We start from the raw sequence: 25,904 nt of genomic DNA, 5'->3' as shown, positions 1-25,904 counted from the left end.
TATCAGGCATCTCCATGGTAACCCCATATCTGTACCTGTACTTCCTCCTTGTCGGGCAGTTTGTTGTCCTGTGCCAGTGGTTCTCTGATGCCAGCGGGTACAGGGTAGTGCTTGGGTCCCGGGGTGGGCTCTTTGTCAAAGTCCAGCTTGGTCACCAACGGTTCACTGATGGGACTGGAAGGAAAGGTGCCACATCTTAATGAGAGAGTCTACAGACTATGTGTGAAGATGTTATGAAGGTCTCTGGCATTTGTGACAGTGTGTGTGTGTGTTGCGTGCATGTGCACACAAACGCCCGTGTGAATTCATGCCTGTTATATATATATATATACACACAGAGACACACCTGGTGGGTGTTGGAGATCCTGGCAGACTGCTGGTCCCAGTCTCAGCCACCTGTGGGCTGACTGTGGGTAAGGCCCTTCTGACCAGGCGGCCCCAGGTGGCAATGTTTATGTTCATCTGAGGAGCACGCAGGAACGTCTTCCCTGAGGAGGGTCACAGGATAGGTCAGTGACACACTAACCTCCTTAACAGCGGTCACAAAGCCGGACAGGGAACACTAGTCCTCACAACACCCCTACAGAACCTATGACCGGGGGTGACCGTGGAAATCATCACCTCACCATTATTTGATTACCGATATTTAGTGTAAGAGACTGAATTAAGCCGTCCAAAAGAGGACAATAAATAGTGTCCTGAAAACCAAAGCAACTATGTGATTTCTCAGACAAATTTAGATGTAATTAATATTTTCCATTAAAAACATAGTTTTTTTCTGTGGACCTCTTGTTGAGTATGAAGTGACTTGTATTCTGCTTCTCAGAAAATGACGAGTTACCTTGCTGCTTCGAGAAGATCTTTTTTTGTCTCTGCAGTTTGGGTCGCCGCTCAATGACAGGGGTGAAAAATGTGACCTGAACAAAAATCCATAGTTTGGAGGAGACATACAGGACACCCAAGCAAACAGGCTTCATCATAGGAAGGTATTGATAACTGGGTGGTGTTCATTAGGGCAAACACGGAAAACATTTAAAAACGCTAGCACCGAAAACTAAAATGAGCGTTTCTTATTGGACAGTTCCAGGTAGTCCCCTTCAGTTAATGAACACAACCCTGGTGTAGTGTCAATGTGGGATACCTCTGCAAACAGGGTTCCCTGAGGCTCCAGGTAGAGACACATGCCGTGACGCTGGTTGTCCAGGAAGTCCTCCAGTCGCAGGAACTTGACAGCACACAGCGAGCGCCAGTCTCTCCAGTACACCGAGATCTCCAGCTCACGAGACTGCAGGTTAAACAATGCACACAAGGTCAAGCGCACAAACACACAAGCAAAGTCAAGTATTCATAGGGTAACATTAACGTGGTGCACTGTGATTTCATTTGAAACCTTTCTTCAACGATGTGAAATACAAGGAGGAGATTATTTAACTAGCGTCTAGTGAACTGAGGAATCCACTAGTCTTCTCCTCATAACAAATACTGTTGTAGAAAATACCAAAATTAAACTGGCTGTCAGATAATGAGGTTTGCAATATGCTTATAAGTTAACTGTGTGTGTGTCGTACCCTGTCCAGCTCCAATGTAAACTTCTGATCCCAGGACTGGTTACTGACAGGTCTCCAGTTGGTCTGTCCCACCACTGTATTGTCCAGCTTCAGCACAGCACTGATTTCATCTGGAGAGTAACAAAGATTTAATACCATTTCCTGCCAAAAATGTACATATTATAGTTCATACATGTGTTGTTCAAATGACATTACATTTAAATGAACACTGTGATCTTCCTTTAGGATACACCTCATATAGAGTGCTGTGGTTTCTGTATATTTATAGTTCTGCTACAACTCATGCTCTCAAGCGGAGGGGATGATGGCAGCCATAATCAGTCACTCGACAGGTTTCAGGTTTCTCCAGTGTGCTTTCGTAAAGTGTGTATATGGCGGTGTCTGAAATGGGCCCTATATAGGGAACAGGGTGCCATTTCAGACAACCATGTATAAATATTGTACATCGTAAATTCCTGGATTTCTGATGGTGACAAAAAAGCTATCAATGGATTAAGTTATCGATGGAGGGCTAGTAGGAGAGACTGTTGGTGTTTGGAGACTCACTTGAGAGGTCTTCACTCTTGGAGAGGTTCCGTGCGCTGGCACCTCGGTTGCGATTCCCCCGGCTCATGAAGGAGGAGCGAGTCTCGCTGGGGCTCCAGCCAGGCAGCAGCACAGAACCGACTTTGGAACGACCTGGAACGTTCTCCAGCAGGTCCTGGCAGCCCATGAGCCTGACATCTAACGTGCCTGTGGGAGACCAGATATTTTTTTATCATAAAGTGATAGATTTTATGAGCCCAGGCTAAGCACAGCGCTACAGCACTATTGTCATGATATATTGGTAACTGCATACTTTAAAGACCGAAATCCCAAAATGCCAGTACATAAAAGGCTAGAACTTCAGATCTTTGTAAACCAAGTTTTCGCATAAATCTTCCCTTGACAAGATTAACAGGCGCATATCTCAAGTTAAGATTCAGCTCTACATTCAGAGGTTAACCGCATGCAACTGATGACCACTGCTGTGGGATATAAGCCCTTTTACCTGTGAGTGCGGCGGGCTTGGCCACGGTGCTGTATTGGTTCTGGGTGGAGATGATGCTGGAGCGCGGGCTGAGGGCAGGCGAGGACATGAGGGACAGCTCCTCCACGATGTTGGTGCTGCGAGGGTGGTTCTTGGGCAGCTCACTCAGCCTCTGCTCCAGGGAGTACTTGAGCAGGTCCAGCTTTTGACTGGACTCGTTGAATCGGGCCTGGGCCTGGGGAGAACAGCAAGGTCAAGGGTCAAAACAGGGGCATCTTCAGTTGGCACTAAATGGGGGAAAACTCAGAATGTACAATTTTGTTTGTTTTTCATTTCAAAATGTGTTTGCTCTCATACGGGTTCTACAGAATGTGGTCCAGGAAAAACAAGTTCACAAACAGAATGGGTATTTTGTATAGAGTTTGTCCAACAGGCATGCCCAGACATTTTGAAAGTGTTTGCTTCCATTTTCGGCATACGTTTGTTGAGCGGTGAGTTGACTAAGGGTTTAGGAATAGCTTTCAAAAACATTTTTTTTTTGTCTAGTTGTTTTTGGGGCCATGGTATGAGTGCTGACCTAGGATCAGTTTAGCCTTTTAGATCATAATTATATAGACTATGGGACCCGATCCTAAATCAGCACTCCTACTCAACTATGGCTGTGGTCTGTACCTCTGAGTGTGCCCTCTTCTCCGTGACTTTGCCAGAGCCCAGGAGCTTCATTACGTTCTTGGCGCCCTCGGCCACGGCTGACTCTATCCTGGCATGGTGACACAGCTCCTCTACCCGCAGGTCCAGCGGGCTGATGATGGGCTTGGCTGGAGGAAGAGGACCTTGTTAGAGAGACTATCAGGGCGTTTGAGGGGATCAGTTTGAGCAAGAGGCGGCACAGAATCACTCATCTGGATCACACGGTGAGTAAATATTTAGGATGGAAGGTAATCTCTAGATCAGTGATTCCATGTAGTGAATCCACTGTGTGTGTGTGTGCTTGTGTATCCATGTGTGTCAAATGGGATAACACAGGACAGGAAGCCACGGCCAGAATGAGTCACAGGCAGGTGTGTGTGTCTCACCCATGACGTCGTTGTTATCGAAGCTCAACTCGCTGGCCTGGCTGCCTTTGAGGATCTGCATCCTGATGAACTCAATCTTTGTCTTGCTGTCCTGGAGCATCTGTTGAGCAGTCGCTAGCAATTTTCGGTCCTGGGCAGAAAATAAATACAACACTCACACCATCACCAACAGGTACACTGAGGCATCTATAACATAAAGTAACTCACTGAACTGTGTGATATTGATCAACATCTGATCTAAACAGCATTTCTTCATAAGTAAAATAACCCAAAACACCTGACAAATTCCACATCATACTTCAGACAGAATGTGTGTGTGCGTGCGTGCGTGGGTTACCCAATCGGAACACGGTCTCGTCAAATCATGACCTTAAGTGGAGCAAAAGTTTTCAATGAACGCATGGAAAAAGTTATTCACCGCAGGCGAAAGTAGAATGTCATTGTGTTGTTGTGTTATCGGTGACCCTCGAGTTGACGCACACACTGGCCCGTGGAGTAAACTAGTCGGCTCCACCCAGAATTCCTTAGGTGGAAGAGCGCACTATGCTATGCTGTGCCGGCGTAGAGGGCAGGAAAGGCTTCCAGTCTGACAGGCATTTCCTGGCTGACATCAGGCCATGCCATTTCCCACAGGATGGTGCCACTTTCTCCAGGCGCTCCAGCAGGGCTGACCGGGGGTTGCCAACATTCCACACCTTGATATTATACCGTGCTCACAGAGTCAGCTATGGCTGATTTCAGCAAAGGGCACCTTCGCAAATAGAACGAAGCTAATACACCACATCTTGCATTAAATGCTGTGGTTAGTAGTTAGCACGGAGGTTGCTATCGTTCCACACTTTAGCGTTAATATCCCTACTGTATTAGTGCCGTATGATTTTAGCTGAATTCATCAGCATTCTACACCTTAGCAACCAGTGCAGAGCTAAATACGGCCTGATAATGCTCTGTTAATATGGCTGGGGTTACTTAACATGATTCTGCACAGGGAGTACTAGCTAGGTCTGTTAATATCATGTCTGGTGTCACTTCCAGGGACACTATCTTGTAGGTTAGTCCTACTATACACCATATTTATAATGATGCTAACTGAGCACACCATTTTGAATAATGGATTTTGTGGTCTCTTAAAAAGAAAATACCACCTAAAAAAACTATAATTTGGTACTTGCTCCATTATTCCACTGTTGATACAGTCCAAAAATGTTTTGCATGTCAGCAATCAAGTTTTCAAAAATATAGAACTTTCAAAATACAGATATGTGTTGCATCATACTGTGACACTTTGAAAAAAACCCTACCTGCTCATTTCCAAGAAGGGCCAAGTGAACAAGAGACTGCAAGGAGGGACTACCTGGAATTAACCAATAGGACACGCTCATTTTCATTTTCTGTAGAGTTAAGTGCCCTAATGAACATGACCCAGAGGTCACAAACTGAAAATGACTGTTTCTGAAGGGCAAGAGGTCAGAGGGCATACCTTGGAAGAGCCGTTGGAGTACATCTGGATCATGTTCTCTGCCCCTTGTTTGACCTTCAGCTCAATGTCGTTCTGCTTCTTCAGGGCGGCCAAGCGGCTGTTGCTGGTGCACATCCTCGCCTCGCTAGCTGGGGTGTCCGGGGTCAAAGGGCACTCTAGAAACCAAGGTAGAAGATCGGAAGGGAAGATATGAAGCTTGGATATTAAAACCCATTAAAGCGCTTACAATACAACAATAAAGTTTGCATGTTCATTAGCTACAACATTCAAGGCTTGTATGGAAGGTCTTAGAGTTGGCCATAATGCATTTCTTATCTTGTTCAACGCAGCCATGTTCACCAGGTTGTTGTTTACCATCTACAACAAAGCAATTTGTGTAAAAACAGAAAGCCTTTTGGCAGGGATGGAATTGAAGGATTTTGGACACTGGCCAGCCGGGGAATCAGACTGAAATCTTTACTAGCCCGGGTCAAATATCTGTTCCATGCAATATTTCAAAATACTAAATGTCACTATCCCGTGGGCTAGTTGGGCACATTTTCTACCAGCCCGGTCTGAAAAGTCATTTCCATCCCGGTCTGCTGGTATGAAAACTACTGATGACGGGGAATTCTTGTATGTACACTTAGATTCTTTACTAAAATTCCCTGAAGAGTTGGGATTTCTGTTCCAAACAGCACAGAAGTTAGGGGAACCCTGTAGCGGTCTCTGGAGAAAAACAAGCACAAACTTGCTCAAGACAAGATGTGACGTTACTGTACATGCAAATATATGGTATGACTGACAGGCCCTTGTTGCTAAACGCCGGGGTTGTGTTCATTAGGAACAAAACAGAAGAATGGACAAACACGGAGGGACTACCTGAAGGTGTCCAATAAGAAACGCTCAAGTTCATCTTCTGTTGCAAAGCGATTCGCTACAGTTTTGCCACCCAGGTACTCCGTGCTCTTGTCCTGCCCCAGGGGCTGTTGGGTCTGGTGCTGTGCACACCTCAAGTACTCTCCTTCCTTCCCTCCAAAAACAAAAGTGTCCTCTATCATTTCAGTCAAGCTGCGGTGCTGAGGGATGAGCTCACTGGTTTTCATGCCTGGGCAGAACCCCTCCTCTCGACGGCACCCCTCCTCTCCACGGCAAATGCTCGCTTCTTCACACACAGGTGGGCAAAAACCTGCCTGACTGACTTCTACTGTCTCTTACCATCATCTTGGTGACAGTTTGAGGTAAACTGTACTCAGTTTGATGGTTAGATTTCATTTCAATTTACAGTTACACAGGAACATAAATAATATTCCGCTCCAGCCATTACCACGAGTCTATCTTCCCCAAGTAAAGGTGCTTACCAACCTCCTGTGCTCAAATGGCTCCACAGCCGACCAACATATCCCTACCGCTAACTAGCTCTAGGCCTATACCCAGTCAACAGCGCTAACCACAGTTAGTATTCAAATATCACACACACCGCTTTAGCATGAGAAGTACATCCTGTTAAACATTGGCGTCTCTGGAGACGGCTCAGGAGGTCGCCAATTCATTCTAACAGAGTAATAATTCATTTAAATCAGCCAATAACCTGGCAATGCATATGAAGGAGAACGTCAGGTTGCTAGGCAGCACCAGAGTCAAAGTCGTCCACTAAATGAGCACTAACGAGAATGATTATGGGTTCGCAAGATTCCTCCGACAATATGTTTGATCTGTGTTCAAGCTCAGACTGAGTGTAAGCAGATGCAAATATAAACGTTGGCTACTCAGCTATGTTGTGTGTGTGCAGACTGTATTGCAGTCCTAACTGACATTCGATTATCTGTGTGTGTGTGTGTGCGTATGTATCCGCGTGTGTCTATCCGCGTGTGTGTGTGTGCCTGTGTCCCAGGGCTTCCCTCCAGAAGAGAAGGGTTTGGTCGGGGTCAGGACCAGTCAAGGGCCCCCTCCTCCACACAGCCCACGCTGGGCCATTGAACATGGTCCCGTGTGGCTCAGCTGGTAGAGCATGGTGCTTACAACGGCAGGGTTGTGGGTTCATGTTTTCCACGGGGGACCAGTACGAAAAAGAACCAACATGTATGCACTCCCTATTGTAACTCCCTCTGGATAAGAGCATCTGCTAAAATTACAACAACAAAAAGTAAATGAATATCAAGCAGGGTGATGTCACTCCTGGAGCGCTAACAGGGGAACCAGCCCAACGTCTGATCCCAGGTCAGCCACTGACAGGGTAGAACGCGACACATACAGTTACATCGTCATTTAACAACTGACCTAAGACTTGTTTAGTGTTTTGACATATTGCTGGTTAAGGTTGGGTGTGAAAAAAGGGGAAGGTGATCTGACATCAGTTGTGGAGGACAGAACTCACCGCCCCGTTGCTCTAGAACCTGGCTTGAGGTCAGTTCCCAGTTCCGCGACATACTACTGGCCATGCATCATTGAACAAAACACAGATCTCGTCAGATACCAATGAGTCAGGATAAATTTGTTCCCACTTAAAGATGCGTTATAAAAAAGGTTTTGTATAATTTCAGCCAGTAGTTTTGAATGTAGCGCGAAAATTATGCACAATTATGAACAACGTCATCCATTTTGCATGCTATGTTTTGTCCTGAAAAATGCTCTAATTCGTGCAATATGTTACAAATGTATAAGTGCTTTAGATCCCGTTCAATATCTTTATGACTACCTTTACATACAGAAAGGCGGTCCCCATTTCCAATGTCTACAACTAGAGAGTAAGAAATGCCATAGCAGCAGACAGACAAACCCAGTCCTTCTCTCTCCACCCATTATTAATACGATCAACTATTCCCTGCACATCCACTGAAACATTTATCCATGTTCAGGTAACGTGCTAAAAACCCATTTTTGTTCACAAATTCGCGGTAGCAGGTTTCAACAGCCTCGAAAATAACTAAACGGAGCCCTATTGCAAAACAATAAGGAATATGCCAGTGTCAGCTCCTAGAAGATGAGGCCCACAACAGAGGGCATTCATTGTGTGTGGGTCCTATTTGTGTATTATGTGCTGTATAATGTAGAGTGTCCTTATACCAAGAAATATCACACCTGAAGAGAGCATAGTATTGTATTCCACTAAATTCCGTTTAGCCTATGTGAAACAGGATAGAGGAGGGAAAGCATTCAGTACATACACCTCATATCAAAAGAAAGGCTACATCCCCTGAAGTTTCCAGGCTTTTCAAAAATCCCTGTTGAGGGAATAAGCAGCGTGTGAATCCTCCAACTAGGGATTTCTGAAAAACCTGTGGAAAGTTTTTAAAGAGTTCGGCAACCCTAGTTACTCCCACGGCCCATGAAAAATAGCCATACCCAGCAGGTCTTCGGGGTCCTTGACCACAATGTGGGCGTTGAGCTCCTGGAGCTCCTGGTGGAGCTCCTCCACCTTCTTGTTGGACTTCTTCAGCATGTTGTCCACATAGGCCAGGCTCTTCTTGTCCGTGGTGACCTTGCGCAGGTTCTCCGCACCCTCCTTGATCTTCAGCTCTTTGCGGATCTCGCGGCGGATTTGCTCCTTGATCTCATCCAGCTTCTGCTGCACCATGGTGTCCGACAGGTCCAGGTTGTGGCCCAGGCCCAGCCGCTCCGACACCAGCTGGCCCCTAGCGTCGCCCTGGAGGACAACAGAGAAAATAGATTGGGGTTAAGATTCATAAGGAAATGTAGGTCTGTCCCCAACTAAAAACAAAATCTTGGTAGACCAAGAGTAATCTGTTCTTTGGACCAATCGATTGGTTGAAATGTTAAAGTGTATTTTTCCATATATAGACATATGTGTTTTAATCAAATCAATTAAACTCAGCGAAAAAAGAAACATCCTCTCACTGTCAACTGCGTTTATTTTCAGCAAACTTAACATTAAATATTTAACATTAATAGTTAACATTAAATATACTTAAATATTTGTGTGATCATAACAAGATTCAACAACAGACATAAACTGAACAAGTTCCACAGACATGTGACTAACAGAAATTGAATAATGTGTCCCTGAACAAAGGGGGGGGGGGGTCCAAATCAAAAGTAACAGTCAGTATCTGGTGTGGCCACCAGCTGCATTAAGTACTACAGTGCATCTCCTCCTCATGGACTGCACCAGATTTGACAGTTCTTGCTGTGAGATGTTACCCCACTCTTCCACCAAGGCACCTGCAAGTTCCCAGACATTTCTGTCTTGCAGGAAATCACGCACAGAACGAGCAGTATGGCTGGTGGCATTGTCATGCTGGAGGGTCATGTCAGGATGAGCCTGCAGGAAGGGTACCACATGAGGGAGGAGGATGTCTTTCCTCTAACGCACAGCGTTGAGATTGCCTGCAATGACAACAAGCTCAGTTGTTGTTGCCATCCTGTACCTGTCCCGCGGGTGTTATGGTCAGATGTACCGATCCTGTGCAGGTTTTCTACACGTGGTCTGCCACTGTGAGGACGATCAGCTGTCTGTCCTATCTCCCTGTAGCACCGTCTTAGGAGTCTCACAGTACAGACATTGCAATTTACTGCCCTGGCCACATCTGCAGTTCTCATAAGGCACATTCACGCAGATGAGCAGGGACCCTGGGCATCTTTCTTTTGGTGTTTTTCAGAGTCCATAGAAAGGCCTCTTTAGTGTCCTAAGCTATCAGAACTGTGACCTTAATTGCCTACCGTCTGTAAGCTGTAAGTGTCTTAACGACTGTTCCACAGGTGCATGTTCATCAATTGTTTATGGTTCATTGAACAAGCATGGGAAACAGTGTTTAAACCTGTGAAGATCAAACAGTGAAGATCTATGAAGATATTTGGAATTTTACGAATTATCTTTGAAAGACTGAGTTTATTTTCACTGAGCTTGTCTCATTCTTTAAGCACACTGTTTGATGAAATAATTAAGACACACAAATGACTAGAGGGAGTCCGACCAGCAATGGATTTGATTGTGCTGGGCTCAAACTTGCAGCGCTGTGTAAAAAAAAGAAAGAAAAAAATGGTGAGTGACTGACAAACACCTGTTGTCCCGCTTTCTCCTCCCTGCCGCAGCGACCAGCAGTTATCACGCTGTACGCGTTGCTGAAGCTGCAACATAATTCACTTCTGACTGAAAAGCTCTGTTACCAAAATCCCTCATTTTCTTTGGAAAAACATTCCCTATTTCCTAAACCCTTGCTCTCTTTACGTGACATGTATGCATGGCACTGAATATGAAGAAAAATAAAAGGAGCAAGCACTGAGTGCATATTGTGTGTGACTACAGGTGCTGTTAGATTACAATAAAAAAATTCTGACCGTTTGGAACAATGTAAACACTAAATGAATTATACGCATACCAGTGGTAATGTTTTTTTAAAGCCTTTATAACAGCAAAGACTAAAAACAGTCGCATTCATTCGTTAATGCAATTTCCCGAAATGGAGCGGTTTATTTATTGTTTAAGCTAATTATTTAAGAGTCACTTTCTTTTAAAACTAAAATGCTTGACTGCATTTCATATCATGAATGACTCATATGATTGATACAGTAGCCTATATAAGTATTGAAATATAGGCCTACGTAAGTTACGGTAGACTAAACATGATGCGCTCTTAGGTCTACAGCTGGATGTTGGTTATACAAGGCTGCTATACTAACACTACTAATGATAATGACATCACTTATTATTATTAGTAGTAATAATAATATGAAAGAGATCAAGAAAAAGGGGCGGTAATAATGTAAATATTTTTATATTAATATATATATTTATATTTTTTTATAAATTAGACAATTTTGAACAGTGTAAACACTAAATAAATATTACCAGAAAAGCTGTTCTAACAAAGTAAAGATTAAAAACAGCCGAATGTGAATTCTTTAAAATATATTTTTTTCCAGGGGGTGGATCAGCTTTAATATTGAGGATAGATTGTTGCTTCCATCAATGTAATTGTCTGCATCATTTCCAACTCCCCATATATTTTTTGTAAATAAATATATTTTTGGGGTAAAATAAATAAATAAATAAATAAATAAATAAATAAATAAATAAAACACACACACACACACACACACACACACACACACACACACACACAGCTCAAAAAATAAAATAACATCCTAGATCTGAATGAATGAAATATTCTTATTAAATACTTTTTTGTTTACATAGTTGAATGTGCTGACAACAAAATCACACAAAAATTATCAATGGAAATCAAATTTATCAACCCAAGGAGGTCTGGATTTGGAGTCACACTCAAAATTAAAGTGGAAAACCACACTACAGGCTGATCCAACTTTGATGTAATGTCCTTAAAACAAGTAAAAATGAGGCTCAGCAGTGTGTGTTGCCTCCACGTGCCTGTATGACCTCCCTACAACGCCTGGGCATGCTCCTGATGAGGTGGCGGATGGTCTCCTGAGGGATCTCCTCCCAGACCTGGACTAAAGCATCCGCCAACTCCTGGACAGTCTGTGGTGGATGGAGCGAGACATGATGTCCCAGATGTGCTCAATTGGATTCAGGTCTGGGGAACGGGCGGGCCAGTCCATAGCATCAATGCCTTCCTCTTGCAGGAACTGCTGACACACTCCAGCCACATGAGGTCTATCATTGTCTTGCATTAGGAGGAACCCAGGGCCAACCACACCAGCATATGGTCTCACAAGGGGTCTGAGGATCTCATCTCGGTACCTAATGGCAGTCAGGCTACCTCTGGCAAGCACATGGAGGGTTGTGCGGCCCCCCAAAGAAATGCCACCCCACACCATGACTGACCCACCGCCAAACCGGTCATGCTGGAGGATGTTGCAGGCAGCAGAACGTTCTCCGCGGCGTCTTCAGACTCTGTCACGTCTGTCATGTGCTCAGTGTGAACCTGCTTTCATCTGTGAAGAGCACAGGGCGTCAGTGGCGAATTTGTCAATCTTGGTGTTCTCTGGCAAATGCCAAACGTCCTGCACGGTGTTGGGCTGTAAGCACAACCCCCACCTGTGGACGTCGGGCCCTCATGCCACCCTCATGGAGTCTGTTTCTGACCGTTTGAGCAGACACATGCACATTTGTGGCCTGCTGGAAGTCATTTTGCAGGGCTCTGGCAGTGCTTCTCCTGCTCCTCCTTGCACAAAGGCGGAGGTAGCGGTCCTGCTGCTGGGTTGTTGCCTTCCTACGGCCTCCTCCACGTCTCCTGATGTACTGGCCTGTCTCCTGGTAGCGCCTCCATGCTCTGGACACTACGCTGACAGACACAGCAAACCTTCTTGCCACAGCTCGCATTTATGTGCCATCCTGGATGAGCTGCACTACCTGAGCCATTTGTGTGGGTTGTAGACTCCGTCTCATGCTACCACTAGAGTGAAAGCACCGCCAGCATTCAAAAGTGACCAAAACATCAGCCAGGAAGCATAGGAACTGAGAAGTGGTCTGTGGTTACCACCTGCAGAACCACTCCTTTATTGGGGGTGTCTTGCTAATTGCCTATAATTTCCACCTGTTGTCTTCCATTTGCACAACAGCGTGTGAAATTTATTGTCAATCAGTGTTGCTTCCTAAGTGGACTATTTGATTTCACAGAAGTGTGATTGACTTAGAGTTACATTGTGTTGTTTAAGTGTTCCCTTTATTTTTTTTGAGCAGTAATATATATATATATATATACACACATACATACATATACACATACATACACACACATATATATACACACACACACACTTTTTAGAATATACACCTTTATTATTCCCCACAAACCCTACCACCCTTCCCCCAATTGGAGTAAACTAATAAACAATAACACTTAGGCTTCTACCTTCAGTTTATACATCTTATACACATTTTACAAACAATCTATTTTACAATAGTTATATTTTGTTTTTAGTCTTTCCTCTATTTCTGATTTCTATTTGTAACTGTGCTATTTCACAACATTGCTGAACCTATACACATTTTACAGACCCCGTATGTTTTAGATGTGTTATAAGCCCCACCCTTAATAAGTCCCACCCTTCAGCTCCATTCGACCCCTCCCATCTCTCTTAACACCATCCATTTTGGATTTCTATTTGCAATATTTTTCAACTGTGCTATGATGCAGATGATAAATGAAAAATACAATTTTTTCCTCAAATAATTATATTATTGATCAATTGACTGACTTTTCACATCACCCAGTATTGCGATTGGCAGCATTAGTTCTAGGTAAATGTTGCAATTCTTCAGCCAAACCTGGACCTGTGTCCAAAAACAAGCTACATATGGACAGTACCAAAATAAATGATCTAACGACTCTGCCTCCTCGCAGCAAAATCTGCAGAGCTGAGAAGATTGTATCCCTTATATATCATTCTATTGGTTGCAAGAATTTTGTATAATAATTTAAATTGAAAAATGTAACGTTTTGAATCCGGCGTCATTTTGCGTGTCAATTCATAAACCATGTGCCGTGGAATTGGTACATCGAAAATTTCTTCCCAACTATTTTGCAATCTATATGACGCAGCTGTCAATTTTCTTATCCTTAAATGAAATTGGTATATAGATTTTTTTTCCACAATTTTCTTTAAACCATTTTTGCTCTTTAATGCAGGGCCGACAGACAAGTTCCTTACTTTTGTGGTAATGCTGCAATTAGTTGTAATTTTGGGTAGAGAAGACATTTCCATATGTCTGTGTTAGCTGCATGTGTGACAACTCCACCAGTCCTATTTATGATATCATTTACAAACAGTATATCTTTTTTTTTTTAAGTATCGAAAAATCCATTTAAAAAAAAATGAATTTGTATATTTGAGTTTAACCACAATATTTGTTGTATTATTTGTTCTGTCTTTTCAGGTGGATTAAACTGAAATTGCAAAAAAAGTGAGCAGCTGTAATTTGAATGAAGGGAAAAGGCCATTCTTGAACATGGGGTGAGACATTCTTCCTAATTTTACTAGAGAACCATTTCGGATTTAAGTTGAACTTCGTAAGAAGCATTACAAGGTCCTGGAGTGGCCTAGCCAGTCTCCAGATCTCAACCCCATAGAAAATCTTTGGAGGGAGTTGAAAGTCCGTGTTGCTTTAGAGGAGATCTGCATGGAGGAATGGGCCAAAATACCAGCAAGTGTGTGAAAACCTTGTGAAGACTTAAAGAAAACGTTTGACCTCTGTCATTGCCAACAAAGGGTATTTAACAAAGTATTGAGATAAACTTTTGTTAATGACCAAATACTTATTTTCCACCATAATTTGCAAATAAATTCATAAAAAATCCTACAATGTGATTTTCTGGAATTTTTTTCTCATTTTGTCTGTCATAGTTGAAGTGATGAAAATTACAGGCCTCTCTCATCTTTTTAAGTGGGAGAACTTGCACAATTGGTGGCTGACTAAATATTTTTTTGCCCCACTGTATGAAAACCAGGCCTGGTTACCCCAATATTTCATAGTATTCTATTGTTTCCAGTACTTGTCTTATATTATCTCCAATGTATCGTCCATGTAAAAAAACTTGTCTGACTAGGATGAATAATATCTGACAATACCTTTATAATTCTATGCGCCAAGCATTTAGCTACAATTTTTGCATCACAACACTAACGTGGAAAAGGCCTCCAATTCTTTACATGGACTGTATCTTTAGATATACACACCACTTGGATCCTGTTTCAGTAATAATGAAATCAGACCTTGTTGCGTGTCTGATAATCTACCGTTTATATAGGAGTGGTAAAAACATGCAAATAATGGTCCTCCGAGTATTTCAAAAATAGTTTTGTATACTTCCACTGGTATGCCATCCAGCCCTGGAGTTTTCCCATTCTTAAAGGCTTTCATTGCATCAAGAAGTTCCTCTGTAATTTGGCCTTCACATTAGTCTTTTTGTACAGATGATAATTTTACTTTATTAATAGGGAAAAAAATCCACAATTAGCTTTGGTTAGTAGAGATGGAGACTGAAACAAAAACATTCTTAAAGTACTTTACTTCCTCTTTCAAAATATTGTTTGGTGAATCATGAGTGATCATTTGTAACAAGTTTCAATACATTTTTTTCGTAGCATTTCTATGTTGAAGATTGAAAAATTATTGTGCATTTTTCCCCATATTGTTTACTTGACATGTCGTTGTGTGAGGTGTGATACACACAGAATCAGTAGGGTATTAAACAAACACTCAAACAGGCAACTGAAGCAGGTTCTGTCTTATTTCTGTAGATGCACAGTGGGGAGAACAAGTATTTGATAACACTGCCGATTTTGCAGGTTTCCTACTTACAAAGCATGTAGAGGTCTGTAATTTTTATCATAGGTACACTTCAACTGTGAGAGACGGAATCTAAAACAAAAATCCAGAAAATCACAGTGTATGAGTTAAGTAATTAAATACATTCTATTGCATGACATAAGTATTTGATACATCAGAAAAGCATAACTTAATATTTGGTACAGAAACCTTTGTTTGCAATTACAGAGATCATACGTTTCCTGTAGTTCTTGACCAGGTTTGCACACACTGCAGCAGGGATTTTGGCCCACTCCTCCATACAGACCTTCTCCAGATCCTTCAGGTTTCGGGGCTGTCACTGGGCAATACGGACTTTCAGCTCCCTCCAAATATTTTTAATTGGGTTTAGGTCTGGAGACTGGCTAGGCCACTCCAGGACCGAGATGCTTCTTATGGAGCCACTACTTAGTTGCCCTGGCTGTGTTTCTGGTCGTTGTCATGCTGGAAGACCCAGCCACGACCCATCTTCAATGCTCTTACTGAGGGAAGGGGGTTGTTGGCAAAGATCTTGTGATACATGGCCCCATCCATCCTCCCCTCAATACAGTGCAGTCATCCTGTCCCCTTTGCAGAAAAGCATCCCCAAAGAATTATGTTTCCACCTCCATGCTTCACGGTTGGGATGGTGTTCTTGGGGTTGGAATTGGAATTTAGACCAAAAAGCTTGATTTTTGTCTCATCAGACCACATGACCTTCTCCCATTCCTCCTCTGGATCATCCAGATGGTCATTGGCAAACTTCAGACGGGCCTGGACATGCGCTGGCTTGAGCAGGGGGACCTTGCGTGCGCTGCAGGATTTTAATCCATGATGGCGTAGTGTGTTACTAATGGTTTTCTTTGAGACTGTGGTCCCAGCTCTCTTCAGGTTATTGACCAGGTCCTGCCGTGTAGTTCTGGGCTGATCCCTCACCTTCCTCATGATCATTGATGCCCCACGAGGTGAGATCTTGCATGGAGCCCCAGACCGAGGGTGATTGACCGTCATCTTGAACTTCTTCCATTTTCTAATAATTGCGCCAACAGTTGTTGCCTTCTCACCAAGCTGCTTGCCTATTGTCCTGTAGCCCATCCCAGCCTCGTGCAGGTCTACAATTTTATTCCTGATGTCCTTACACAGCTCTCTGGTCTTGGCCATTGTGGAGAGGTTGGAGTCTGTTTGATTGAGTGTGTGGACAGGTGTCTTTTATACAGGTAACGAGTTCAAACAGGTGCAGTTAATACAGGTAATGAGTGGAGAACAGGAGGGCTTCTTAAAGAAAAACTAACAGGTCTGTGAGAGCTGGAATTTTTACTGGTTGGTAGGTGATCAAATACTTATGTTATGCAATAAAATGCAAATTAATTACTTAAAAATCATACAATGTGATTTTCTGGATTTTTGTTTTAGATTCCGTCTCTCACAGTTGAAGTGTACCTATGATAAAAATTAAATGCTTTGTAAGTAGGAAAACCTGCAAAATCGGCAGTGTATCAAATACTTGTTCTACCCACTATACATGGATGCCTTACAAAGACAAGCATTTTTAACAGTTAGGCTATTGATTATAGACAATTAAGTTGGGATTTCCTCTCTCCTCACCTTTCTTAGACATTACGGCAAGCGCTGTTTTCTGATCTCATTCTGCTGCTGCCTCCAATGCATTGTTCTCAACACCAATATGCTGGTTAACTTTGCTATTATGCACATAACATGGTCTAGGAAAAGGCGCACTGATTGTCGACGGTTCTGAAACCAGCGACTACTATCCTATGCGGGAGAAAGTGCATTTGTTATAAAATACTATTTTTTTTATTAGTGTTGCACCATTGTTCTTATGTAATATAACCATATACAAGTTCAGAAGAACTTCTTAAAGCGATGGACTGTGCCATCCATCCCTATGGCCTCCACACTGGATTAGCTCACTCAGACATGTGAAAATCTGACAGGTGTCTTGTACACATATACAGTACCAGTCAAAAGTTTGGACACACCTACTCATTCAAGGGTTTTTCTTTATTTTTACTATATTGTAGAATAATAGTGAAGACATCAAAACTATGAAATAACACATATGAAATCATGTAGTAACCAAAAAGGTGTTATAAAATATATTTTGATTAGTTTATTTTTCAAAGTAACCCCCCTTTGCCTTGATGACAGCTTTGCACACTCTTGGCATTCTCTCAACCAGCTTCATGAGGAATGCTTTTCCAACAGTCTTGAAAGAGTTCCCACATATGCTGAGCACTTGTTGGCTGCTTTTCCTTCACTCTGCGGTCCAACTCATCCCAAACATCTCAATTGGGTTGAGGTCGAGTGATTGTGGAGGCCATGTCATCTGAGGCAGCACTCCATCGCTCTCCTTTTTGGTCAAATAGACCTTACACAGCCTGGAGCTGTGTCGGTCATTGTCCTGTTGAAAAAACATACGTTTGTCCCACAAAGCACAAACCAGATGGGATGGCGTTTCGCTGCAGAATGATGTGGTAGCCATGCTGGTTAAGTGCGCCTTTAATTCTAAATAAATCACTGACAGTGTCACCAGCAAAACGCCCCCACATCTCCTCCTCGATGCTTCACAGTGGGAACCACACATGCGGAGAGCATCCATTCACCTACTCTGTGTCTCACAAAGACACGGCGGTTGGAACCAAAAATCTAAACTTTGGACTCCTCAGACCAAAGGACAGATTTCCACCAGTCAAATGTCAACTGCTCGTGTTTCTTGGCCCAAGCATGTCTCATCTTATTATTGGTGTCCATTAGGAGTGGTTTCTTCACAACAAGTCGACCATGACGGCCTGATTCACACAGTTTCCTCTGAGCAGTTGATGTCGAGATGGGTCTATTACTTTAACTCTGTAAAGCATTTATTTGGGCTAAAATCTGAGGTGCAGTTAACTCTGATGAACTTATCCTCTGCAGCAGAAGTAACTCTGGGTCTTCCTTTCCTGTGGCGGTCCTCGTGAGAGCAAGTTTCATCATAGCACTTGATGGTTTTTGCAACTGCACTTGACTGAACTTTTGCCAGATTGACTGATCTTCATGTCTTAAAGTAATGGACTGTCATTTCTCTTTGCTTATTTGAGTTCTTCTTGTCCTAATATGGACTTGTTCAAATCCAAAATCAAATCCAATTTTATTGGTCACATACACATGGTTAGAAGATGTTAATGCGAGTGCAGCGAAATGCTTGTGCAGTAATATCTAACAACTCCCCAACAACTACCTAATACACACAAATCTAAAAGGGGTGAATGAGAATATGTACATATAAATATATGGATGAGCGATGGCCGAGCGGCATAGGCAAGGTGCAATAGATGGTATAAAACACAGTATACACATATGGTATGAGTAATGTAAGATATGTAAACATTATTAAGTAGCATTGTTTGAAGAGACATTGTTTAAAGTGACTAGTGATGCATTTATTAAATTAGCCAGTGATTGGGTCTCAATGTAGGCAGCAGCCTCTGAGTTAGTGATTGCTGTTTAGCAGTCTGATGGCCTTGAGATAAAAGCTGTTTTTCAGGTCTCTCGGGCCCAACTTTGATGCACCTGTACTGACCTCGCCTTCTGGATGGTAGCGGTGTGAACAGGCAGTGGCTCGGGTGGTTGTTGTCTGATGATCGTTTTAGCCTTGCTCGTCTTTCACCAAATAGGGCAATTTCTTTTTACCTTTATTTAACTAGGCAAGTCAGTTAAGGACAAATTCTTATTTTCAATGATGGCCTAGGAACAGTGGGTTAAATGCATTCCAGGTGACTACCTCATGAAGTTGCTTGAGAGACTGTCAAGTGTGCAAAGCTGTCATCAATGCAAAGGGTGGCTACTTTGAAGAATCTCAAAAATAAAAGATTTTGATTTGTTTAAAACTTTTTTGGTTACTACATGATTCCATGTGTTACTTCATAGTTTTGATGTCTTTATTATTCTACAATGTAGAAAACAGTACAACAAACTTGACTGGTACTGCGTGCTTATATATACACACTGCTCAAAAAAATAAAGGGAACACTTAAACAACACAATGTAACTCCAAGTCAATCACACTTCTGTGAAATCAAACTGTCCACTTAGGAAGCAACACTGATTGACAATACATTTCACATGAGGGTTGTGCAAATGGAATAGACAACAGGTGGAATTTATAGGCAAGACAGCCCCAATAAAGGAGTGGTTCTGCAGGTGGGGACCACAGACCACTTCTCAGTTCCTATGCTTCCTGGCTGATGTTTTGGTCACTTTTGAATGCTGGCGGTGCTTTCACTCTAGTGGTAGCATGAGACGGAGTCTACAACCCACACAAGTGGCTCAGGTAGTGCAGCTCATCCAGGATGGCACATCAATGCGAGCTGTGGCAAGAAGGTTTGCTGTGTCTGTCAGCGTAGTGTCCAGAGCATGGAGGCGCTACCAGGAGACAGGCCAGTACATCAGGAGACGTGGAGGAGGCCGTAGGAGGGCAACAACCCAGCAGCAGGCCCGCTACCTCCGCCTTTGTGTAGCGAGGAGGAGCAGGAGAAGCACTGCCAGAGCCCTGCAAAATGACCTCCAGCAGGCCACAAATGTGCATGTGTCTGCTCAAACGGTCAGAAACAGACTCCATGAGGGTGGTATGAGGGCCCGACGTCCACAGGTGGGGGTTGTGCTTACAGCCCAACACCGTGCAGGACATTTGGCATTTGCCAGAGAACACCAAGATTGGCAAATTCGCCACTGGCGCCCTGTGCTTTTCACAGATGAAAGCAGGTTCACATTGAGCACATGTGGCAGATGTGACAGAGTCTGGAGACACCGTGGAGAACGTTCTGCTGCCTGCAACATCCTCCAGCATGACCGGTTTGGCGGTGGGTCAGTCATGGTGTGGGGTGGCATTTCTTTGGGGGGGCCGCACAGCCCTCCATGTGCTCGCCAGAGGTAGCCTGACTGCCATTAGGTACCGAGATGAGATCCTCAGACCCCTTGTGAGACCATATGCTGGTGCGGTTGGCCCTGGGTTCCTCCTAATGCAAGACAATGCTAGACCTCATGTGGCTGGAGTGTGTCAGCAGTTCCTGCGAGAGGAAGGCATTGATGCTATGGACTGGCCCGCCCGTTCCCCAGACCTGAATCCAATTGAGCACATCTGGGACATCATGTCTTGCTCCATCCACCACAGACTGTCCAGGAGTTGGCGGATGCTTTAGTCCAGGTCTGGGAGGAGATCCCTCAGGAGACCATCCGCCACCTCATCAGGAGCATGCCCAGGCGTTGTAGGGAGGTCATACAGGCACGTGGAGGCCACACACACTACTGAATCTCATTTTGACTTGTTTTAAGGACATTACATCAAAGTTGGATCAGCCTGTAGTGTGGTTTTCCACTTTAATTTTGAGTGTGACTCCAAATCCAGACCTCCATGGGTTGATCAATTTGATTTCCATTGATAATGTGTGATTTTGTTGTCAGCACATTCAACTATGTAAAGAAAAAAGTATTTAATAAGAATATTTCATTCATTCAGATGTAGGATGTGTTACTTTAGTGTTCCCTTTCTTTTTTTGAGCAGTATATACATACATACATATATATATACATACATACATACATATATATATATATATATATATATATATATATATATATATATGTATATGTATATATGTATATGTATGTATATGTATATATATATACACATGTATATATACGTACATACATACATACATACGTATATGTATGTATGTATGTGTATATGTATGTATGTATGTATATATATGTATATACACACATATATATATATGTATATATATATGTATATATATATATATATATATATGTATATATATATATGTATATATATATATATATATATATACATACACACACACACACACATACATATATACATATATATATATACACACACACACACACACACATACATACATACATACATACATATATATATATATTTGTTTGTTTTTTACTACAGCTCGACTAAAGAAATCTCGTTCGACCAACAGCCTGTCGACTAAATGGAGTCAGGCCTAAGGAAATGTCATGGAGATTGCTATATAAAAGGATCTGGAGGACAAAAAGGTTATACCACATTTGGTAAAGCACCAGATCAGGACCCTTTGTATTATGACCATCCTTTATGCAGGTGTTGTTAACAAATGATTGAAGCATCTATAAAGAATTCCGGAATAGATTAAAAGGATCTGCCCTTTTTTTCCAATTTTCTCCTAAATGACATACCCAAATCTAACTCTATTCTTGATACCATTTGAAAGGAAACAGTTTGAAGTTTGTGGAAATGTGAAATGAATGTAGGAGTATATAACACATTAGATCTGGTAAAAAAATAATGCAAAGAAAAAAAAATGTATTTGTTTTTGTACCATCTTTGAAATGCAAGAGAAAGGCCATAATGTATTATTCCTGCGCAGGCGCAATTTAGATTTTGTCCACTAGATGACAGTGTATGTGCAAAGTTTTAGACTCATCCAATGAATCATCATATTTCTGTTCAAAATGTTATATCAAGACTGCCCAAATGGTTTATTAATAACTTTAAGTTCAAAACTGTGCACTCAAACAGCAGCATAGTATTCTTCCACTGTAATATCTACTGTAAATTGGACAGTGCAGTTAAATTAACAAGAATTTAAGCTTTCTGCCAATATCAGATATGTCTATGTCCTGGGAAATGTTCTTGTTACTTACAACCTCATGCTAATCGCATAAGGCTACGTTAGCTCAACCGTCCTGTGGGGGACCCATCCATCCTGTAGAGGTTAATGCTTTATAAAGTTTTTATTATAAAGTTGTAGTTTGTATACAGAGGGACACATTTAATTGTGTCAGCCTGTAGCACCATTTGAGGCGCAAAAGGAAGAAATGCCGAGCAGGTAAACACCAAAGCCTGCCAGGCGTACAAATAGCAGGTAACAGCAGGTAAAAACACCAAAGCATGTCAGGCGTACAAATAGCAGGTAACAGCAGGTAAAAACACCAAAGCATGTCAGCAGGTAAAAACACCAAAGCATGTCAGGCGTACAAATAGCAGGTAACGGCAGGTAAAAACACCAAAGCATGTCAGGCGTACAAATAGCAGGTAACAGCAGGTAAACACCAAAGCTTGTCAAGCGTACAAATAGCAGGTAACAGCAGGTATAAACACCAAAGCATGTCAGGCGTACAAATAGCAGGTAACAGCAGGTAAACACCAAAGCCTGTCAGGCCTACAAATATCTCTAAACGATACTTTAAATTATAACTTGATACAAATACTGGCTTATGTCACACTTTTTAGCACACTTCTCTATTCAAAAACTTTAGGGAAAATTGAATGGGCATACAATTGACAATTTCATTCCACTTCACTCGGGATGACCCCATTGTTAGAACTTGTGTATAATATTTATTTCAAATTGTAGCCGAAAATAAAAGTAAGCTCCCCGACATAATGAAACCATTAAAAGCTTAAGATACTTGAACTGAGCTTAGCCTAGTGCTCCATTCATAGACAAGGCACAACGAGCCCACAACACCAGAACATGTTACGCCTATCTACACCCCATGTTGCATTCAGCCCTTGTTGCATTCAGCAAACACTGTACCGTAATCCAAACATGGATGTTTTACAATTGCTACAGTGGCTACTGGCTACACAAATCTATGTTCCTTACCATCACATCATCAATTTCCATCAACCTCGTCTCCATTGCATCTGCTTCAGATGCCCGCCCACGTATGTTTTTAAGTTCTGCTTTGTTCTTCCTCTCACAACAAAAACCAAAAGTTCTCCCTTTTTCTAAAAACAGAGTTTGGCCTAAACCGTCTGAGGAAGGGGCAGCCAAATCCTGTTAGCCTCTCGCTCGGTGAGGTCACATGAGACGAGAAAGGGACCTAATCTCACTCCGGGGAGCGAGTGGAGTCTTAAAAATAAACTTTGGTTAAAAAAAACATTTAAAAAACGCCAGAGTTCCAATGGCCTCCCCTGTGGAGTGACGTGTATGGGAGTAAGAGGAGGATCAGTTGTGTACAGCTACATGTAAATTAATACTTCTAAGGTTGAGATTGGGAGCCTCAGAAAGAGTTTGTAACGTAAAAACATTTTTTGCCTTGTTGGTTTCCCAACACTGTATACATATTTTAGTACAGTTAATGAATCAGTATTTGGCCAATGAAATAATCTAATCCACTACTTCGGTGAAGCAAGCAAGCGCCACGTTTCAACCAACGGAATAATATACGGCGCTTTGGAGCTGTTGTTATTTGAGTCAAAGTTGCCTACGTTTATTTCTCCCTAACTGCTATACTCTTATTGACACCTATGCTTAGTGTGTATTTGAGATTAGACTGCACGGTGGTTCCCTGTTCTGGGTGACTAGTGGCTAAACCTTTACAGAGGAAGTATGTGTTGGCCAATTAGGCCTGCGTTTCAGTCCAGAGGCTCCTCCTCCTTGTATGACTCACAGGTAAAATGGACGTCACAACTGCTGGAAGAAGTAAAAAGACAGTTCAACCCAATTGGTTTCTGTAGCTGTGTTTGACTACCAGTGTGAATACGATCCAAAGCCATGGACCACCCTTATTAACCACTCTAAGCAACAACATAGCTATGAAAATCTAACTGACTGAGGAGAACATTGAAATTGGACAGGATTGCATATAAGTTTGAATCAACGCAAATGATAAAAGCTTGTGTCCTTACTCCTTAACTTAGTTTAACCTATTTCTCATGCACCTACAAGAATCCAACCAAAGCAAATATTAGGGCATGAACTTCCACTGTAAGCAGGCTAAATAGCCTTAAGCTCAAACTCCAACAAAGCTCAATTCGAGGGACAATGGAAAAGTCGGACAGGCGAACATTAACTTATGCTAAAAGACTGACTTTAAAAACCTAGACTATTTAGGTTTAAGGTAGAGCGCAATGGTACCTGCTTTTTTTTTTCTTAAAACATCACCAATTCCTACCCCAAACCGGATTTATTACATTTGGTTTGGTAGCTGCATTTATACCAGAAATGGCACATAAGCGTGAACACAATCACCTCCATGCCAGACAAAAGCATTTAAAAGACTGCAACACCTGTAAATTACATCGATGACAGGTGTACAGCGAACAAAAATATAAACAACATGTAAAGTGTTGTTCCCATGTTTCATGAGCTGAAATAAAAGATCACAGAAATGTTCCACCTGCACAAAAAGCTTATTTCGCTCAATTTGTGCGTGCAGAAATGTGTTTACATCCCTGTTAGTGAGCATGACAAGTGTGGCAAATCAAGAAGCTGATTAAACATTGTGATCACTACACAGGTGTACCTTGTGTTCAGGACAATATAAGGACACTCTAAAATGTGAAGTTTTTCACAACACAATGCCACAGATGTCTCAAATTGAGGAAGTGTGTAGTTGATATGCTGACTGCAGAAATGTCCACCAGAGCTGTTGCCTGAGAATGTAATGCTTATTTCTCTCCCATAAGCATTTTAGAGAATTTGGTAGTACATCCAACCGGCCTTACAACAGCAGACCACATGTAACCATGCAAGCCCAGGCACTCAACATCCGGCTTCTTCACCTGCGGGATTGTCTGAGGTGGCGGGGGTAGGTGGTAAGCAGTATTCTGTCTGTAAGAAAAACTCATTCTGAACCTGGCTCCCAAGTGGGTGGGCCTATGCCCTCCCAGGCACATCCAATGCTGCACCTCTGCCCAGTTGTCAAATCCATAGATTAGAGCCTAATGAATTTATTTAAATTGACTGATTTCCTTATATGAACTGTAACTCATTCAATTCTTTGAAATTGTTGCATGTTGTGTTTATATTTTTGTTCAGTATAATTACAGCCCTGGTCAGTTCAACTGGACGTGTCACTCTTACATCACAGGCCAAGGGCAGTGATACCTAGGAACAGTATGTTTTGCCTGTTTTTCTTTGCAGAATTACAACACAAGACACAAACTACTGATGACCAAAAGGTTATGGGCAATAACACCACTTCGTCACTCCTATACATGCACTAGTCCTTTGTCTAGTCAGCAACATAATCAATTTGACAAATACCAGATATAGTCTTCCACTCACTGTCCAAACAATCTCAGCGATCACCCAACAAACACAAGAGTCTTGTGAAACGATGTCTGCAAAAAGACAAGTCTGAATTCATGAGTGAGGCTGGGTGTGTACAAATAAGGTTCCAAAGAGTGACCTACCTCTAATCTAATCACTGAAACTGCAAACAAAGGCAATATGTTCACAGGTTAGTGTCCTCGAATACAGAAGTTTGAGAGAGAGAAAAAAAAAATGTAGCTACATGTTCCGCAGGATACAAAGTTATGGTCAGATCACATCATTATGCGTCCACGCTACATTGTTGTTCGATAGCCTTTTTTTTCTCTCCCCAATATAAAAATTACCAGATTTGACAGCTGACGTCACCCCAGAGTCAGCAGTGACCAAACTTTTTTTCGGAGTAATTTGTTGCGGTTGCGGTTAAGGAAAAAAACTTCACAGGATGTGAAGTTTCAAAATGTAATATCATTACAGTTGCCATT

General features: G+C 42.3%; 1 protein-coding gene across 1 annotated transcript in view; it reads right to left on the bottom strand.

Annotated features, from left to right (window-relative positions):
- Positions 1 to 25,904, bottom strand: part of LOC139375904 (serine/threonine-protein kinase N2-like) — a 40,795-nt gene that overhangs the window by 13,917 nt on the left and 974 nt on the right. Inside the window, exons 2-12 of the mRNA XM_071117863.1 lie at positions 8,458 to 8,758; positions 5,134 to 5,288; positions 3,654 to 3,783; positions 3,250 to 3,395; positions 2,599 to 2,812; positions 2,115 to 2,300; positions 1,569 to 1,678; positions 1,142 to 1,285; positions 842 to 917; positions 347 to 488; positions 36 to 174 (exon numbers count right to left, since the gene is read on the bottom strand). Coding sequence (XP_070973964.1) covers positions 36 to 174; positions 347 to 488; positions 842 to 917; positions 1,142 to 1,285; positions 1,569 to 1,678; positions 2,115 to 2,300; positions 2,599 to 2,812; positions 3,250 to 3,395; positions 3,654 to 3,783; positions 5,134 to 5,288; positions 8,458 to 8,758 — 1,743 coding nt within the window. The remainder of the gene's footprint in view (positions 1 to 35; positions 175 to 346; positions 489 to 841; positions 918 to 1,141; positions 1,286 to 1,568; positions 1,679 to 2,114; positions 2,301 to 2,598; positions 2,813 to 3,249; positions 3,396 to 3,653; positions 3,784 to 5,133; positions 5,289 to 8,457; positions 8,759 to 25,904) is intronic.

The sequence above is a fragment of the Oncorhynchus clarkii genome, chromosome 20 (genome assembly GCF_045791955.1).
Source record: "Oncorhynchus clarkii lewisi isolate Uvic-CL-2024 chromosome 20, UVic_Ocla_1.0, whole genome shotgun sequence".
In the NCBI taxonomy this organism is placed as follows: domain Eukaryota; kingdom Metazoa; phylum Chordata; class Actinopteri; order Salmoniformes; family Salmonidae; genus Oncorhynchus; species Oncorhynchus clarkii.
This window is presented reverse-complemented; position numbering and strand designations above follow the sequence as displayed.